This window comes from Clarias gariepinus, chromosome 11 (assembly GCF_024256425.1).
Source record: "Clarias gariepinus isolate MV-2021 ecotype Netherlands chromosome 11, CGAR_prim_01v2, whole genome shotgun sequence".
In the NCBI taxonomy this organism is placed as follows: Eukaryota; Metazoa; Chordata; class Actinopteri; order Siluriformes; family Clariidae; genus Clarias; species Clarias gariepinus.
The window spans coordinates 2,356,046-2,375,130 of record NC_071110.1 but is presented as its reverse complement, the minus strand read 5'-3'; the positions used below and the strand labels follow the sequence as shown (position 1 = coordinate 2,375,130).

At 40.9% G+C, this 19,085-nt stretch overlaps 1 protein-coding gene across 1 annotated transcript; it reads left to right on the top strand.

The window, feature by feature from the left end:
* Positions 1-1,383: 1,383 nt before the first annotated feature.
* On the top strand, positions 1,384-9,391 carry LOC128532866 (tripartite motif-containing protein 16-like). The gene is made up of 7 exons (XM_053506982.1): positions 1,384-2,012; positions 4,305-4,400; positions 4,615-4,848; positions 5,037-5,196; positions 5,572-5,631; positions 6,290-6,349; positions 8,591-9,391. The coding sequence occupies exons 1-7, from the start codon at positions 1,413-1,415 to the stop codon at positions 9,154-9,156; spliced, it is 1,776 nt and encodes a 591-aa protein (XP_053362957.1). The 5' UTR covers positions 1,384-1,412; the 3' UTR covers positions 9,157-9,391.
* Positions 9,392-19,085: the final 9,694 nt, after the last annotated feature.

Here is a 19,085-nt window from a genome sequence, read left to right as displayed (position 1 = left end):
AAAAAAATCCTTAATGTTATATGGACAAGTAATCTATGAGAAAAAAAAATCTTTGTACATCTTTAATAAATTTTTATTATTAATCAATAATTTATTCCCAAGGTATACACGTTGTAGTATGTTTAATACAATAGTATGTTTAATAATGGTATCAGTTTTTCTTTCAATAAATATACAACATTTAATGTCTGTAGTGTGAAATTTCCAGAGCAGCAGCAACAGGTATCCGAGGTGCTTATGTTACCATGGTGACACATGGAGAAAGTGGCGTCTGCACGTCTGCACAGAACTAAAGTGACTTCGCAGGGTGTTCCGAATGGTGGAGTTTTGTTGAGAGAAGTTTCCTTTACTGACATTTCCTGCAAATGAAGCAGTGAGTAGGGAGCACACTATGAAGTACACTTCAAAATGGAATGCAGGCATAGTTTACGTTTTGGATTTTGTTTCCCAAAATGCACCTCGAAACTAGACTTTATTTGGACATGCCCCTTTCTGCTCGATACATGCTTCTGAGCTTCTGCGTCATAGTAACATAACTGGACTGTTTTTCTACCAGGTTTGCTATTCTATGTTTTGTGCTGTTTTCTTCTGCTTTGTCCAGCTGTTTTTTTTATTTTATTTTATTTGTTTGTGTTTATCAAAATCTTAACCTCTGCAATTATGCCTCATCCACTAAACCCCAGGGGTTTTCATAACACACTCAGAGGACAGCATTATCCGTTCATTCTGCTTGCGTGAGCTCACAGACGCCCCTAATTGTCTGTAGAGCTGTGATTAATATGGGAGCATGTAGTACCTCTGATCCATCATTAGCTCTCTCTAGACCTCCGGCTGCGAGAGGTTACAGATCTCTGGATAATAGGGCGAGCACTTTACCACTGAGCAACTCGGAGATCCTTAAATGCTTTTATGCCTCAAGTTACTTTCTTGTTTTAAAAGTCAATTAACGAAGGAAACTGGTTATATATCATATGAGTCTTTAAAAGTCTAATCCGGCTCTTTCCCTTTTTTTGCATTTAGTTTAGTTTTGTTAATTTGTCCCCTCATGGCACTGCTTCACAACTCTTACATCATTATAAAGTTTCTTAGAGTCAGATTTTTTAAAAGCTTTTATTACAATCTGTGTTGCTAACTGCATCATTGTCATAATCATTGTGTGCTCTAAATTATTTTAAATTGCAACAATTATATAAAAACACATTTATATATGCATTATTTGTAAACTAATCCATTTTAAAATCAATAAAAGATTCTACTCAGGGTACAGGGTAATTCCCCACATATTTTTAAACATATTTTCAGTTAGTCAGTTAAACCACAAATTTTCTTCCGGTGGAAGAAATCGAAACTCAGCAATCTCTATGTGTACCTTCAAACAGACACTCTTTCTCTCAGTGTGGTAGTGTAGAAAAATGGCAGAGGGATCTCTTTTAGTAGATAAGCTGTCAGTGGATCACTTCATTTGTCCAGTGTGTCTGGATGTCCTGACAGAACCAGTGACTATTTCCTGTGGTCACAGTTTCTGTAAGGTGTGTATTAATGGCTGCTGGGATCAGGAGGATGTGAAGGGTGTCTACAGCTGTCCTCAGTGTAGAGAGACTTTTACCCCAAGGCCTGTTCTACATAGGAACAACATTCTGGCTGAAGTGGTGGAGAAACTGAAAAAGACTGAACTCCAGCCTGCTTCTCCTGCTCACTGCTACGCTGGACCTGGAGATGTGGAGTGTGATTTCTGCACCGGGAGAAAACGCAAAGCCGTCAAGTCCTGTCTGGTGTGTCTGGCCTCCTATTGTGAAGATCATGTTAAACCTCACTATCAGTCTCCTGCCTTTAAGAAGCACAAGTTAGTGGAAGCCTGTGCAGATCTCCAAGAGAAGATCTGCTCTCAGCACGACAAACTGATTGAGATCTACTGTCGTACTGACCAAAGCTTCATCTGCTTTTCATGTACAATGGATAAACATAAAGATCATGATACAGTTTTAGCAGAAGTAGAAAGAACTGAAAAAGAGGTGAGAACTTAAAGTCATTATACTTTTTTAAAGTAAGTATATACAAATAATATAGTAGTTCCTTTTTTAGTCACTCACTGTAAGGGGAATTTTTGTTAGAAGAGGTTTGTTGGTCAGAAAGTATAAAACAGGTCAGAGCAGTCAGTGTACTTTAATTAGTTTTATTGCTGTGCTGCTTGGGTATAATATTTGCCTTTTCATTTGAAACTGAATTGTTGCTCTAATACATGTAAATTAAACTTAAAAAACAGTTGGGAAAATGTATAGTATGAACATAACGGTTTGTGATTGATGTGGTTGGTGCAAAGCTGAGTCATGTCGAAACTTTCTGAGTGGTAGAGAAAGAAACATGGAGATTCATTTTTAGATAAGTTTTAGATATGTTTAGATAAAAACTCAGCTTTGGGTGTGGTCTTTCTTACAAATATCATTTGTTTTGTAACTCATGTAGGTAAAAGAGAAGAGATTTTTCACCTGAATGCAATTGAATTCATGTTGCGTTTCAGTACAATGAATAATTCTGGTCTATTTTAATGTAATGTATTATAAAAGTAGTAACATTGTTATTTTCCCCAGACAACACATTCAAACAAAACCAAAACTAGTTACAATATATGTACAGTGGACTCACGCATTGTAAGTAACATGGTTTGCAAGTGTTCTGCAAGATGAGCAAAGATTTTTAATAAATTTTGACTTGGAAAACGAACAAGTCTTGATTTACAAGTACTGAGTATCATGTATCACGCATGCGCTTCTTGTTTTGATGCCGAGCGTCACGTGATCACAACAGAGCCAACAGTTTTTCTCTCTCTTGCGCTGAGGAATTGTGGGTAATCGTCTCCCCTGCTCGGTCTTAGAGCGTGTCTCTTACTCTGTTTACTGTTTACTATAACACTGTGACCACGTGTGTGCGTGTAAAACATATTTTGTTTTGTGTTTGTATGCGCGTGTGTACATCGTGTGTGTACTTTTACTTATACCACACGTGTGTAAAAGAAAGCAAAAGAAAGCTAAAGATCTATTTTCTCTCTCTGTATCAGCTTGCACTTTGTGTGTCTGCGTGTCATTGGACACCGTGCCCCTTTACACACACATACACACTCTCTGCTCTACACAGAAACACTGCTCTGTCACGATTCTTTTTAAAGGTAAAGTGCGAGGTTAATTTGTTTGTTTGTTTTTTACTTTACAGCAGTGATTCCATTAGTATGTGCTCATGCGAGTGTCATTAGCGATGTTCCTTGTAAATTTTCCCGATAAAAAAGTCCTTGCGTTAATGTGTGTGTGTGTGTGTGTGTGTGAGGAAGAAGAGAGGAAGAAGGGTTACTATGTAAGACAAGAAGAGGGAGAGGGTAGGGTCTGATTCCTCCTTCTCCTCTTGCATTAGCTTCACACACACACACACACACACACACACACACACACACACAGCACCTGCGCACATAAACGGAAACTTATCTGTCTGGATTTATTTGTACTTTTTTTTTAAGGTAACGTGCAGGTTAATTTGTTTTATTTTTACTTTATATTTTGTATTTATTATTTTTATGTATTTATTTTTTTGGGCTGTGGAACGAATAAATTGGATTTCAATTATTTTGCATGGAGGATTTGCTTTGGTTTACAAGTGTTTTAAAATACGAGTCTGCTTCTGGAACGAATTATGTTCATAATCCAAGGTTCCACTGTATATTGTATATACTGTGGGCACTTTGCAGTCTGTCACAGTAAAAAATTTGTTCCCATTTCTTTAATTTAGTCTACATTTGTTTAATTACATTTAATATGAATAGATGGGTGGCTTTCCCGGCTAGGTTCGATTACAGTCTCTGTGTGCATGGAGTTTGCATGTTCTCCCCGTGCTTGGTGGGTTTCCTCCAGGTCCTCCGGTTTTCTCCCAAAGTTTAAAGACATGTAGGTTAGGCCAATTGTCCATCTCAAAATTGGCCATAGTGTGTAAATGAGTGTGTGTGTAGGTGTGTGTGCCCTGCGATGGATTGGCACCCTGTCCAGGTTGTACCCCGCCTCGTGCCCCAAATCTCCTGGGATAGACTCCAGGCCCCCCGCAACCCTGAATACAGGATAAAGCGATATAGATGATGAGTCAGTGGGTGAGATGGGTGGCATAAGACTTTTGCACAGTACACATACTGTAGAGAGCTTTAGGTGAAACTTTAACAGGTAATCACATTTAAAGTCATCTAGAACATGAGTGGATCCTTTTTTTATTTGCTGATAATATTGATAGTCTGATACTGAAATAATTAAAATTATTTTATTTACTTTTAGAAAGAGCTGGAGAAAAAGCAAAGGGAATTTGAGCGGAGGATAAAGAAGAAAAGAGAAAGTGTGCAGGACCCGAAACGATCCATGGACTTCATAAAGGTAAGAGAATCAATTCATAGAAAAACACACTGCTCTTCTTGCTTTTCCTGTGACTTTAAAATCATGCCAACAAAGCTTTTGTCTGAAAACCTATTAAACCTAAACAATCTCACTGTTTCCATCTTATTATTTTGAGTCTCTAATTTTTTTCTGTGTGTGTGTGTGTGTGTGTGTGTGTGTGTGTGTGTGTGTGTGTGTGTGTGTGACCTAACAGATGCATTCACAGGCAGCAGTAGATGACAATGAGAGGATCTTTACTGAGCTGATCAGCCTTATGGAGAAAAAGCGCTCGGAGGTGACAAAGAAGATCAGAGATCAGGAGAAAGCTAAACTGAGTCGAGCTGAACGACTCCTGAAGCAACTGGAGCAGGAGATTGCTGATCTAAAGAGGAGAGTCACTGAGATGAAGCCGCTTTCACACACACACGATCACATCCACTTCCTCCAGGTAACACTCACTGTCTGATCTACAGAGGGCGCTGTTCCTCACAAAGTTTCCTCCTAAAAGCTCATTACAGCAACAATAAATGTTCCTGTCTGAGATCACAAGTGTGTCTTTGGTCTGATTCAGTCTGAGATTCATTCGTTCCTCTCCTACACTTTTCTCCTTCTCTATGATGTGTTTCCTCTCTGTAGAGTTTCCCGTCTCTCTGTGTTTCTCCTGGATGTGAGGACTCACACCGCTTCTTCGTCAATAAAAAATTCTCATTTGATGGAGTGCAGCAATCTCTTTCAAATCTTAGAACACAAGTTGAGGAAATCTTTGAGGTGGAGTTCAACAAAATTAATAAATGCGGTAATGTGCTAAAAACATTTATTTGGAATCAAATTAAAGAAGAAATTAAGAAGCAGGTTTAAAACGTAGGCAGGAACAAGACTACATTAACAATCATAGATGAATATTAACTTTGTATCAAATCCATAACCTTAAACCATCAAATCCAGAAACTGATTTCACTGAATCTCACAAAATAAATGTTGTAAATATGCTAAAGAATGGATGTCAAGTTAAATAGAAGAAATCCAAAAGTAAAGAATGATGAACTGAACTCATCTAGACAGCAGCTATAATCCTGCTTTTTAATATATTAAGTCTAGCAGAAAGTAAAAACACACATTTTGTTATGTGTTTAAAGTTATCACAGTAAAGTTATTACAGGTTCTGTTTCAGATTTCAACACAGCACATGATCAGCTCATTCTGTCTGAGAGGAGCGGAGCAGTGACACGCGGTAAGGAAGCACAACAATACAGTCAGCATCCAGAAAGATTAGCTTCAGGTGTTGTGTCGAGAGAGTGTGTGTGGACGCTGTTACTGGGAGGTAGAGTGTAAGGGTATGGGTGTGGACGTATCAGTCTCATATAAAGAGATCAGCAAGAAAGGAGAGAGTGACGAGTGTGTGTTTGGATGCAACAGTCATTCCTGGAATCTGCAGTGTTATCCTACTTCTGTTTGTTTATGGCCTGACAACACTGAAATAAAACTCCAAGGTCCATCACCGTCCAGAATAGGAGTGTATGTGGAGGAACTCTGTCCTTCTGACACGATGAGTCTCCTCCACAGTGTCCACACCACATTCACTCAGCCTCTATACGCTGGGTTCAGGATGTGTTATTATTACTCAACTATAAATTCATGTGAGCCAGAATTAAATGTAGACAATAGTGACGATTTATTTTCTATATAGATGAAGATGACTTTAACTTAGATTTAACCTATTTATAGCAGCTATAATCCTGCTTTTTGATACTTTCATTCTTGCAGAAAGTGAAAGTTATTTACATGTTTTAACATTTTTGGATTTGCTGATAGGACAGTTTCTGTCAGTATTTTTGATGGGGCTCTAAACATATTACATTTGTCTAAGTTTTGTCTTTGTGTCTCCACAGCTGCAGTAGTTCAAAAGGGTTTACCCTCAGAACCAAAACAAAGAGAAGATTTTCTGAAGTGTAGGTGTAAAATAAACACACACACACACACACACACACACACACACACACACACACACACACACACACACACAGATGACCCCCACCACCAAAAAAAAAAAACATATCATAATGATTTATTTATATTACAAACTTTTCTGATTAGGTCTAACGGGCAAGCAAAGAATAACTTTTTGAATTACACTTTTTGGTTACACAGTAACTCTGGATGGCTTTTCTGTTCCATCAAGTCCAACAGTATAAGACCTCGGTGTGATTATAGATTCTAATCTGTAATTTGACGGTCATGTAGATAATATTACCAGGATAGCATTATCTGATCTCAGAAATATGGCCAAAATAAGAAATATATTGTGACTAAACGATGCAGAAAAAAATTATCTTATCCTTTTATCACCTCTAGGTTGGACTATTGTAATGCCTTACAGCTGATTTAACTAGGTGCATAAACTAGCTTCAGTTAGTCCAGAATGCATCAGCGAGAGTCCTCACTAGAACCAGAAGATATGAGCACATCATCCCTATCTTATCCACACTGCATTGGCACCCAGTGGTAGTAGTGCTAGTGTCTTACGATCCGCCACGCCTACTTCGATCAGAGGATGCAGGCTGCTTGTCAGTACCGCATATTATGAAAACTACAGCTGGGGGCGGAGCTTTTTCTTTTCCAAACCCCAAAGTTATGGAATAGTCTTCCAAATAGTGTTCGGGACTCAGACACAGTCTCAGTGTTTAAGTCAGGGCTAAAAACCTATTTATTTAGCCTAGCATTTTTATAAATAGATTTGCCATAGGTAAAGGAGCAGATCTGGGGGACTCATGGACGTAGAGTATTATGGTGAACTGGTATGTTTAGATGCTGTCCTCCTCACTCTCATTGATCACTCAGGTTTGCTGACGGCGAGGTGATTGTTTGCTTTACATCTCAGGGAGCCCTCATGTCTGTGTTTCCTTCTGGCTCTCCCTTTTAGTTATAATGTCATAGTTAGTCCTACCGGAGTGCCTGCTTGTACGTTTAATGTGGTAGTGCAGTGCTGTGCGAACATTATTACTGTGACACACTTTAATTGAGACAAGAAATGATCTGAGATAGCTTCAGACTGTGGATTCATGGTTATATTTCCTATAATTAATTTTAAGGATAATATTAATTCTAAAGTGTGACCTGCTTTATAAGTGGGTCCTACCCAGTGTTGAGTGTAACGCGTTACAAAGTAACACATTAGAGTACTTGAATTACTTTTTTGATGTAACTAGTAACCCTTTAGGTCCGCCATTTAAGTACTCAGTTTTTTTGTTATTTAAAAAAAAATGTAATCCGTTATTCAGACAATTTATGTAATCCGTTAGCCAGACAGCAGTCATTCCCAAACCGTTAGTTAGTGTATGTGTGTGTGTGTGTGTGTGAAAGGCATCCTACAAACCCCGCTATGCGAGGACCGACGTGCGGAAAGATGGAAACCTAATCACAGCGCCAAAACTTGCCTAAACAAGCAGTGTATCATGATGAACCGTATTTACAGCCACTGCACAAAACTGTTGCTATCTCAGAGAGTTTTTCCTTGCCACCATCAACCTCAGCTTTCTCATCAGGGACTATCTGATCATTTTGACTTATACACATTTTCTCACATTTCATACACATTTCGGTAAAGTTGCTTTGCAACAAAGATCACTGTTTAAAGCACTATACATACAAATTAAATTGAATTGAATTAAACTGAATTTAATCTAAGAGGCTGGGCATCTTAGTAAGTGCTGTGAGCTGTGAAGAAGTTAAAGCTGCACCACACCACCCAAGCACTACCTAGAAAAGACTATGCCTTAAAACTCAGAGCAAAAACATGACAGATACTAATGTGAGCGAGTCGAGGAACAATTGTTTAAAAAGAACCAAAGACGTGACAAACATCAGCATCACTAAAATAAAATGTGGTGGTAAAAAAACCATCATGCTATCTTACCGCAGCAGATCTAAAGCTGTTAAAGCTGCAAATAATATATATATATACTGTACTAGGCTGAAAAACTTGAATATTTATGCAAACAGCATTTTTCAGGTTTTGCTTAAAAATAATACATTTTGATGGAAAAAGTTAAAAATTAAAATGTAAGAGCATTACATCTATAATTTGTAATCCAGATGAATGTAGTGACTTTTAAGAAACTTGAATAAATTGTAAGGCACTTTATTATAAACTTGTGATTAATATCTAGCCTGTGGACATTTTAATTTTTCAGATTTTCGTTATCTGACTCTGGATCCCAACACAGCACACGATCAGCTCATTCTGTCTGAGAGGAGCAGAGCAGTGACACGCAGTAGGGAAGCACATCAATACAGTCAGCATCCAGAGAGATTTGACTCCTGGCCTCAGGTGTTGTGTCGAGAGAGTGTGTGTGGACGCTGTTACTGGGAGGTAGAGTGTAAGGGTATGGGTGTGGACGTATCAGTCTCATATAAAGAGATCAGGAGGAAAGGAGAGGGTGACGAGGGTGTGTTTGGAGGCAACAGTCATTCCTGGAATCTGCAGTGTTATCGTACATCTGTATCTTTCTGGCACAACAACACTGAAATAAAACTCCAATGTCCATCACCATCCAGAATAGGAGTGTATGTGGATCACAGTGCAGGAACTCTGTGCTTTTACAGCGTCTCTGACACGATGAGTCTACTCCACAGTGTCCACACCACATTCACTCAGCCTCTGTACGCTGGGTTCAGGATATGTTATTTTTACTCAAATATAAATTTATGTGATCCAGAATTAAATGTCGACGATAGTGACGATTCATCTTTTATGTAAATGAAGATGACTTAAACTTAGATTTAACCTGTTAAATTTCACCCCTTTAATTTTTTTTGATCCAGTAATAGTATAACCAAAGTAAAAAGAGCACAGTTCCCACATTTTTTGCATTACATTCATCATCATGGTCTCATTTGAAATAATAATTGTATGAATTACTGACACAGAGTAACAGAGGCTAAAATTAAGGATTTTATTTCTGCCTCACTCATACACCTCTGAACTGGTCATATAGAAAAAAAAAAAAAAAAAAATATATATATATATATATATATATATATATATATATATATATATATATTCTTTTACAGAAAAAAGTCAGGTTTGTTTCCTGCCTAGGGGTCTGTGTGCATGGAGTTTGCATGTTCTTCCCATGATTGGTGGGTTACCTTTGGGTACTCCGGTTTCCTCCCACAGTCCAAAGACATGCAGATTAGGCTAACTGGCGTTCCCAAGCTGCATGTAGTGAGTGAATGAACGTGTGAGATTGTGTGTCCTGTGATAAATTGGCACCTTGTCTCATGCCCAAATGCCCCCTGCAACACTGTACAGGATAAGCGGTATTAAAAATGAATGAATAAAAATAAAAATAGTATTTTTTTTAGAGTACCAACCGGAGACCCCAAAAGGAAACTTTGATTACCAATACAACATGTTGAAAAACAAATATAGTAATGATACTGGTCTTTAATAAAAGGTAATGCTTTGCAATTTCTTTTTCGTTATTTAGATGAAATGTCTAATCATTTTGCTGTTCCACCTAAAAGAGATCCATAAAACAAAGCTCAAACAAAACACATGCTAATTTTTACCTCTAAAACAATAGGGGGTTTGCTGTGGTGTCAAGTATCCATCAACATCTTCTCATTATTGCCCTAAAGGATAGCCGTGTTATGCTTAATCCACTAATCGAATGGTAACAATTGTGCACACAGTCTAGTAGTTCCTGTGGTCACTGTATTGCAGAAAGGTTTGATGCATAAAAATGTATATAAAACATGCTGTAATGTATAATGTATAATAAAACATGCAGTGCAGACTTTACTAGAAACAGCATTACAGTGACTGTTCTTTTATCATCATCATCATTAATCATACTTATTATAAATAAAATGTAAATAAAAGTGCATATTAAAATTTTAAATTAGATGTCAGATTTCATTTTTATACTGTTTAAAAATGTGCACAATGTCTCTTAAATTATATAAATAATAAATGCTGTGTCTTCTGTACTACTGATGGTGGTTGAATCTTTTTTGTTTTGTATATTACATCTAGAAAATTCCTTAAATAAGTGTCACTGCGTGTATAATTAATAATAAAAAAAATTATCAAGTGAAGTCAGTCATCCTGATGCATTATGATGTATTGTGTTTTTATCAACCTTTACTGAGGCTTTAAAAGAGACATCAGTCATTAAACACACCCAATCAATACTTTTTAAGTGTTCATTGTGTAAGGTATAACAAAATTCAATTAAAATAAAGAAAATTCCTAAAATGTATAATTTCATAGTGGCATGCTTGGTGAGGAGCTTTATTCTAGAAGTGCAGTAAATAAATTTTTTAATACCTTTAAAGTTCCTACATTAATTGCTGATTACTAATGTAGATGTGTTGGGGGTCTGTTTATTGAAAATGAGCAGTGAGACAGATTTATACAGTTATCAATGTTGGAAAATGGAAATATGAAATGTATGTAGACGTATTGGGAGTCTTTCTATTGAAAATGCAATGTTTTATTTTATTTCTGATCAAAAGAACAAAATTAACTAAATGACTCAAAAAAAGATTCGTTCATTTTGATGAACGAGATTCAAAGAATCGAGTCACTAAAATGATTCAAACTTCCCATCACTAGTCTATGAGAGTAATGTGACAAAAGAACGAACGATTCGGACCAAAGACTCAAAGGTAACTACTGTACATAACCTACAGAGGTTTTGGGATGCTTTGCGCATGTGCCCCCAGTAGAAAACGAATGAATCACAAGTCTACTTGTTCTTCTATCTACTCTTCTTCACGTTAAAGACTCATTCAAAAACAACGAATCGTTCATGAACGACCTATTAATAGAAAGAAAGATACTAAATGACTAAGGCCTTGTTCACACGGGCGTTAAATTTTTGGATAAACGAACGTGCTCTGGACGTCCTAGACGTTTATGTTGTGTTTTGTAGTGGCGCTCAATTGACTTCTACACTGGCGTTCGTTTGTCTCTGTCTAACGCCAGCCTGCAGCCCAAATAGTAGTTTGTGTGTTAACCTGTGGACGCAGTGTCGGGAACTGGATATGAAAGCCCTTGTTGTTTTATTTAAGGTGCTTCCTTTTAATATGGACTATTTTGCTCTATTAGACATTAATCTTCTTGTTTTAAAAAGTCTCGTAATACGGCGACGCAGGGAAAGAAAAAATCGTCGCCGCTACTGGGTTCACTCTCTGACTGCACAACGTCGGATTAAAGGAAGGAAGGTTTTTTGTGGTTTATGAAGAAATGCGAAAATTTCCGCACAAGTTTTTCAATTACTATTGGATGTCAGTTTCCACTTTTGATTGTCTGCTGCAGCTGGTACTATTTTATTTTGCTTTTTTTTTTTAAAGTGAAGAAAACGCACTAGAAGCTGATTCATGTACTTAAACATCAATTCAGTTCATTATCATTGACCCCTTACCCACTTTTATGACTAAGCCGAGGTATTTTAAGCACTTGTTTCTTATTTTTGTACCCGCCAAAATTATGACCTTTAACCCAGATTATCAGCGCCATTGTTTAGGCACAAGCGCCGATTTAGGCACAAGCACTCTTAAATAACACTAGGTTCAACATTTTGGAAATGGTACAAACTACAGTTGCATGATACATAATGCTGTTGTGCATTACTTGCAGATTAATTAACATCAGTTTACCTGTAAAATAATTATATAAAACACTTTTAAACCAGGAGCACTCTCTTTCGCGTTTACACCTGAACTCACTCATCACGTGCTAAACGCTTACACTCTACTAGTGTCCACGCCCAATTCTCAGCCTAGTGTACCAATAAGGGAGCCTCCGCTAGTAGCTGATTGTACAAGAACAGCATTCTTAAAGAAACATGCACAGTATTACCGGTCAATGTTACAGTAATTTCCAAACGCTACCTTTTTACTTAAAAATTTAAATAATGGATTAATAGGGGAAATATTTTACTCTTTATAGCTGTAAATAACCTTTCAGGCCTACATTTGCATATGTTTGATTACTTACCAAAGTATGTTTAATGTGTAGGTTGAGTTCAGTGATGGGTATCATCAAGTACATGTCAGATAACAGCCTACATAAGTAATGAGTGCATAGTTCACTATTTTAAACACCCCACCCAAGTGATGATATAGAGCATGAAACAGGTCGACAAATCTACATTTAAGCAACATTTTCCCCCACATCTACATGACAGATGAATGAATTAATGAAAGCAGCAGACACTTTTTTATGCAAGATGAAGCCCTTGAAAATGTCATGAAGTGACACATTCCCCGGAGGCTCATGGCACTGAAGTGTGTTCATGGTCCAGCATAAAGATAACAGCACAAAGATGAATCTAGTAGAGAACTTTGAGAAGTTACAAAAAAAATATATAAATAAATAAATAAATAAATAAATAAATAAGCAGAGACTGATTACAGGGGCATTTCTAGGATTTTCAGTTAAGGGGGGCTCAGCCCCCATAGATGTTTAACACATATTTGGCTTGTTCAGAATCAGTACTCAAATGAGTCTTCTTGATCACACACACTGTTTACTGTATTAACCTTTTTCAATGTACATGTACAATCAGAAAAATGTAACCAGACAACAGCATATAACTTTAAACTTGCATTTATTAGCAATATAAACAACACACCCATGAGACTGGACAATGGAATAAACTGTGTGGGGGCCAATAATGCCAAACATTTATCTGTTGATTCTTTGACAATACTGCTGCTTTTTGTTGTACACTGGCACACATTAAAAAAAATGTAAAAAATATCTTCTGATGCAATGACTTTAATCAATGTTGGGAACCCAGTGTTAATGTGCCTGAGAGGCTGCGCTTTCAGAGAACTGAACTGTAGAACTGAACAGAAAACTGGAGATGGAAGGTTTTTTCAGGTCACATGGGAGTAGGTCTCCAAATGAGCAGCAGGTAAGAATAGAACATTTTTTTTATTTCATGTGACCTGAAAAACCTTACATTTACAGTTAAATATAAATATTAAAACTTTGATCATCATGTTATCTAGATTAATTTAGTGCTACATAAATAAGACAGTAGGTTCTCTGTTCAACCCCTTAAAAGTTCATAGCTACTAGGCTATTTATTCAAATTCATTAACATAGACAAACATTGTGTCACATCTGAGCCTCCTCAGTCCTGGGGAGTAAGATCTGGCTCACCTGTCTACTGAGCCGTCGCTTTGTCTCCCCCTAGTGTGTCTGCGTGTGTAACATGTCCTCCTTGATTCCTAGATTACCTGCACCTGTGTCTACCCCGTGTGTGTCCCTATTTATTCCAGTCGAACCCGTAGCCCCTCGTCTGTTCACTGTTGTACCATGTCTTGTTTATCCCCTGTGTCTAATCATTGTGTGTCTTTTGTGTTGACCCAGGACTGAGGGAGTCTGCAGGCGGAAGATCCTTTTTTTGTTCTCTCACGAAGAAAAGTTCAAGTTCAAGGCTGACCAAGAGGCAGCGCTGAGTTCCTCGCAAGGCTGTAAATCCAGTTTGTTTGGTGTGACCTAAGTACTCTTCATTTTCCTGCCTGCAGACCCGGCCTGGGGAAGCTTTTCCCCCATTCATTGTGTTTAGTTTTGTTGTGTTCTGTGTTTTTTGTTTGGACTCATTAAAGAATACCCTCGTTATTTTTTCTAACCCTGCATTTGCATTCGCTTCCTCCTTAAACATGACAGATGAACAGACCTCCCCTCCCTGAAGATGAACCCCCCTACCTCGATTACGTCCGACGGCAGCAACGACAGATCGACGTGCTGGCGAGGTCAGTCAACGACCTGGCGCGCGGCGTTCAGAACCTCACCACTGGCCACGCCCCAACGCCGGTCCGCACGCTCTCCACCACGGGCAGCCCCTCCGGAGAGATACGCAGGAGACCCCGAGGGGTGCAAGAAATTCCTCCTAGCCTGCGAGCTCTACCTGGCCGACTTTCCTGATCTTTCAGAGGGAAAGAAGGTCAGTTTTGTCATCCAACAGCTGAACTGGGCCACCGCAGTATGGAACGCTGGCAGGAGCACCACGTCCAGTTACCACCAGTTTCTCCACGAGTTTCGCGCGGTGTTCTACCATCCTGACCACGGAAGGACGGGGGAACAACAACTGCTGAGGCTGAAACAAGGACAATCTACAGTGGCGGACTACGCCGTGAAATTTCAGATCCTCACCGCGGAGAGTGGCTGGTGCAGCAAGAGCTTACTTGCCAGGTTCAGAGATGGACTGCACCCCGACCTGCAGCTGGAGCTGGCACGCAGGGACGCGGGTTTGTCGCTAGATGACAGCATCCAACTGGCGATTAAGCTGGACCAGCACCTCCGCGGACATCGCAGACCTTATCCAGCGAAAGGAGCCAGCGGAGGGTCCGAACCGCGTCGACAGCAAACCCCCCGTCGAGCCGCGCGAGGAGAGCTCGCCGGAGCCCATGGACGTGGGCACATCCCGCCTGTCGGCCCAGGAGAGGCACCGAAGGCTGTCGTCGGGGTTATGTTTATACTGTGGGGGGGTACACATCAGCTCCGAAACTGTCCGTTACTTAAAGTAACTACACGCACTCCACCTCGCACACACCACAATTTTTGTTTACAGGCCACCTTGTCATATAATAATCGTTCTGTCTCTGTGTTTCCCCTAATAGATTCTGGGTCGGCTGGAAACTTCGTCTCGTCTGCTGTCCTTTCCTCGCTGCAAGCTCCAGTGTCGAAGCTTCCGCATCCGATCGCAATTAAGGCTCTAGATGGCAAAACCTTAGCGTATTCGCCTGTTGAACCTTTCCGTGCCCCTCCGGTTAAAATTTCCCGGTCATGCGGAGGAATTAAAATTCTTTGTGATTCCTCAGCTAGACCAAGCCGTCGTACTGGGTTTACCGTGGCTCAGTTCTCACAATCCCAATATTGATTGGGCAGGCTCACGCATCATTTCCTGGGCCCCAAGATGCGCTAAATTCTGTACACCGTCCACGTTAACGGTCCAAACCACCACTATTGAAAGCCCGACCGCCCAGGTATCTACCACAGTGCCATCTGAGTACACTTCGTTTAAAGATGTGTTTAGCGTTAGGGCAGCCGCACGACTTCCCTCTCACCGTCCGTGGGACTGCGCGATTGATCTCTTGCTGGGGAAAACACCGCCTTGCTCACGCATTTATCCATTGTCCGCGGCAGAAACTCGGGCCATGGAGGAATACGTGACTGAGGCTCTCAGTCAGGGGCTCATCAGCAGGTCCACGTCACCCGCGTCGGCAGGTTTCTTTTTTATCGAAAAAAAAGGCGGGGGTCTACGTCCATGTATTGATTATCGAGGGCTCAATGCAATCACAGTAAAATATAAGCACCCTCTGCCCTTGGTACCGGCCGCTATCGACCAGCTCCGCGGCGCGTCCATATTTTCCAAACTCAACCTCCGCAGCGCCTATAACCTCGTTCGTGTTCGCAAGGGTGATGAATGGAAGACTGCGTTTAGCACTACATCAGGTCATTACCAATATAACGTGATGGCTTATGGACTGGTAAATGCACCTGCGGTGTTTCAGGGGTTCATGAATGACGTGTTTCGGCATATGTTGAACCGTTTTGTTATAGTATATTTAGATGATATTCTAATATACTCATATGTTAAACATATACTCATATGTTAAACACGTCCGTCATGTAACCGCCGTCCTTCGTCTACTACGGGAAGACGGGTTCTATGTGAAAGCAGAAAAATGCAAATTTCACAAGAGTGAGATCGCATTCCTCGGCTATCACATGGGCCACAGGGGGTCGAAATGGATGCAGCCAAGGTAACAGCGGTGCAACAATGGCCGGAACCCAAGTCAGTAAAGGCACTACAGAGCTTTCTTGGGTTTGCTAATTTCTATAGGCGCTTTATTAGGTGCTTCAGCATGATGGCAGCACCGCTCACCGGTTTGTTAAAGGGAAAACCACAACGGCTACGCGCGTTTTCGCTGGAAGCACGTACGGCTTTCCAGCGACTAAAACAAGGTTTCACCTCCGCGCCTATTCTAAAACTGCCTGATCCCGAGAAGCCTTTTTTAGTCAAGGTCGATGCGTCGGAGGTGGGGTTGGGAGCAGTGCTGTCACAGCGCCACGGCCACCCAGAAAAGCTCTACCCCTGTGCTTTTTTTTCACGGAAACTGACACCTGCCGAGCGCAATTATGATATCGGGAATCGCGAACTGCTAGCAGTCAAAGCGGCGTTAGAGGAGTGGAGGCATTGGTTGGAGGGAGCTAAATACCCATTCGTGGTACTAACAGATCACAGGAATCTGGAGTACCTCCAACAAGCAAAGAGACTTAACTCTCGTCAAGCCCGATGGGCGCTGTTTTTTACGCGCTTCCATTTTACCATCACGTACCGTCCCGGTTCTAAAAATATAAAGGCGGATGTGCTATCCCGCTGTTTCCCGACGCCGGATCTGAATTCGGATCCTGAACCCATATTGCCTCCGTCACTTGTCGTGGCTCCGGTACTGTGGGATATCGACTCGGAGATAACCCAGGCGATGCGTTCCCAACCCGTGGCGCGGGGTTGTCCACAGGGCCGAACCTACGTCCGAGAACTTCGAGAGTACTTCGAGAACGAGTGACGATAGAGGCACATTCCAGCTTTTCTTCAGGACACCCCGGAGTTTTGAGAACATACCATCTCCTACTGTAGAACCAAAGTTCTGGTGGCCAAACATGCGGGAAACCGTGAAAACAGTAGTTTCGTCTTGTGCTGTTTGCGCAACAACTAAAACCCCTCGATGTTTGCCAGTTGGAAAATTAATGCCCCTGCCCACACCGAACAGGCCGTGGTCCCACATCGCCGTGGATTTTGTAACGGATCTGCCAGTGTCTAAAGGGTACACTACAATATTAGTCGTGGTAGATCGCTTCTCTAAGGGATGCCGATTTCTCCCATTTAGCTCGCTTCCAACCGCCCTCCAGGTGGCAGAAACCCTATTCGATTCGGTGTTTCGCTACTACGGTATTCCGGAGGACATTGTTTCAGATCGTGGTCCCCAATTCATCGCGAGAGTCTGTAAAGCTTTCTTCCAGAAGTTGGGGACAACTGTTAGCCTAACGTCGGGTTATCACCCCAAATCTAATGGACAGGCAGAGCTGTCAGGATCTCAGGAGGTACCTCCGGGCATATTGTAGTAGTCGACAACATGAGTGGGCAGACTGCTTATTCTGGGCGGAATATGCACAAAACTCACTGAAACACTCCTCGACCGGCTTAACGCCGTTTCAATGTGTACTGGGGCACCAACCACCGCTCTGTCCATGGGATGCCACTTCCACCCATATCCCCATGGTGGATCAGTGGTTCAAAAGAGCGAAAAAAGTATGGGAGGATGCGCACACTAAAATCTCCCAAGCAGTTCGCCATTTTAAAAAATTCACCGATAGACGGCGAAGGGAAAGTCCTCCGCTCCAGTTAGGCGATCGAGTGTGGCTCTCGACAAAGGACCTTTCCCTCAACCTCCCATGTCGCAAACTCTGCCCTAAATACATCGGCCCCTTTCCCATTGTAGCATGCATTAACCCTGTCTCTTTTAAGTTACAGCTCCCCGCTCATATGCGTATTAACCCTGTCTTTCATGTGTCTCTTCTTAGGCCAGTAGTGCGGGGGCCCTTGGACGGAGGCGTCGCAGAGCCTTCGCTCCCCGGGGCTGTGGAAATAGCGGGCGCCCCTGCGTTCAGAGTCAAAAGACTTCTAGACTCCTGGAGGAGAGGAGTTGCCCTGCAATACTTGGTCGATTGGGAGGGGTATGGACCGGAGGAGCGCAGCTGGGTCCCGGCCCGTGATGTGCTAAGCAGAGAGCTCATTACAGAATTCCACCTGACACGGCCGGACCGCCCAGCACCACGACCTCCGGGCCGACCCCCCCATAGTCTGTCACTATTTTTATTAATTTATGTGCATAACTCTATGGTAGTTAATGCCATAAGCACTGTGTAATGTTTTGTATAGACAGTTAGGTTTTCCAAATAAGGTTTTGCAACGGCATGATTGTTTTATAAAGTAGACTTTAGGTTCATAGAGTCTGATGTATTAAGAGCTTAATTTTCACTAAAGGAAACAGCTGGTATGATGAGGGTGACATAGCAAGGATTTAACTGATTAATCCCTCAGGACATTTAGTAAACTGTATTTATGAGAAAGGACTGAACTGATGCAGACACACACCTTGCCTTAATCCTCCCTCTGTGTTGGCGAATTAAAGGCCGCGCTGAAAGACGGGGAGGAGCCGAAGGAGCCGAAGTCTGCCGCTGCTTTCATACAAAATTTAAAGGGGACGATGGGCGATCAGCAACTTGTGTGAAGTTTATGGAGAATTTTAAGGGTGGCTGAGTACAAAATTTTATGGGGGCTAAAGCCCCCCCTAAAAATGGCCTAGCGACGCCCATGGTCATAATCATTGTGTGCTTTCAATTATTCTTTAGGCATACAAATTGCAATGATTATATAAAAACACATTCATATATGCATTATTTGTAAACCAATCAATTTTAAAATCAATAAAAGCTATTTAGGGTACAGGGTAATTCCCACATATTTTCAGTTAGTCAGATCTATTTATTACAAAACCACAAATTTTCTTCCTGTGGATTTACAAGAAATCGAAACTCAGCAATCTCTATGTTTACCTTCAAACACAGAACCGTTCTCTCAGTGTGGTAGTGTAGAA

What these genes read in the sequence shown, in the direction of transcription:
- LOC128532866 (XM_053506982.1), top strand. Translation starts at nt 1,413, where the DNA reads ATGGCAGAGGGATCTCTTTTAGTAGATAAGCTGTCAGTGGATCACTTC. An exon ending in GATCCATGGACTTCATAAAG is followed by an intron (nt 4,401 to 4,614) that starts GTAAGAGAATCA and finishes GTGACCTAACAG; the next exon opens with ATGCATTCACAGGCAGCAGT. An exon ending in GAGCGGAGCAGTGACACGCG is followed by an intron (nt 5,632 to 6,289) that starts GTAAGGAAGCAC and finishes GTGTCTCCACAG; the next exon opens with CTGCAGTAGTTCAAAAGGGT.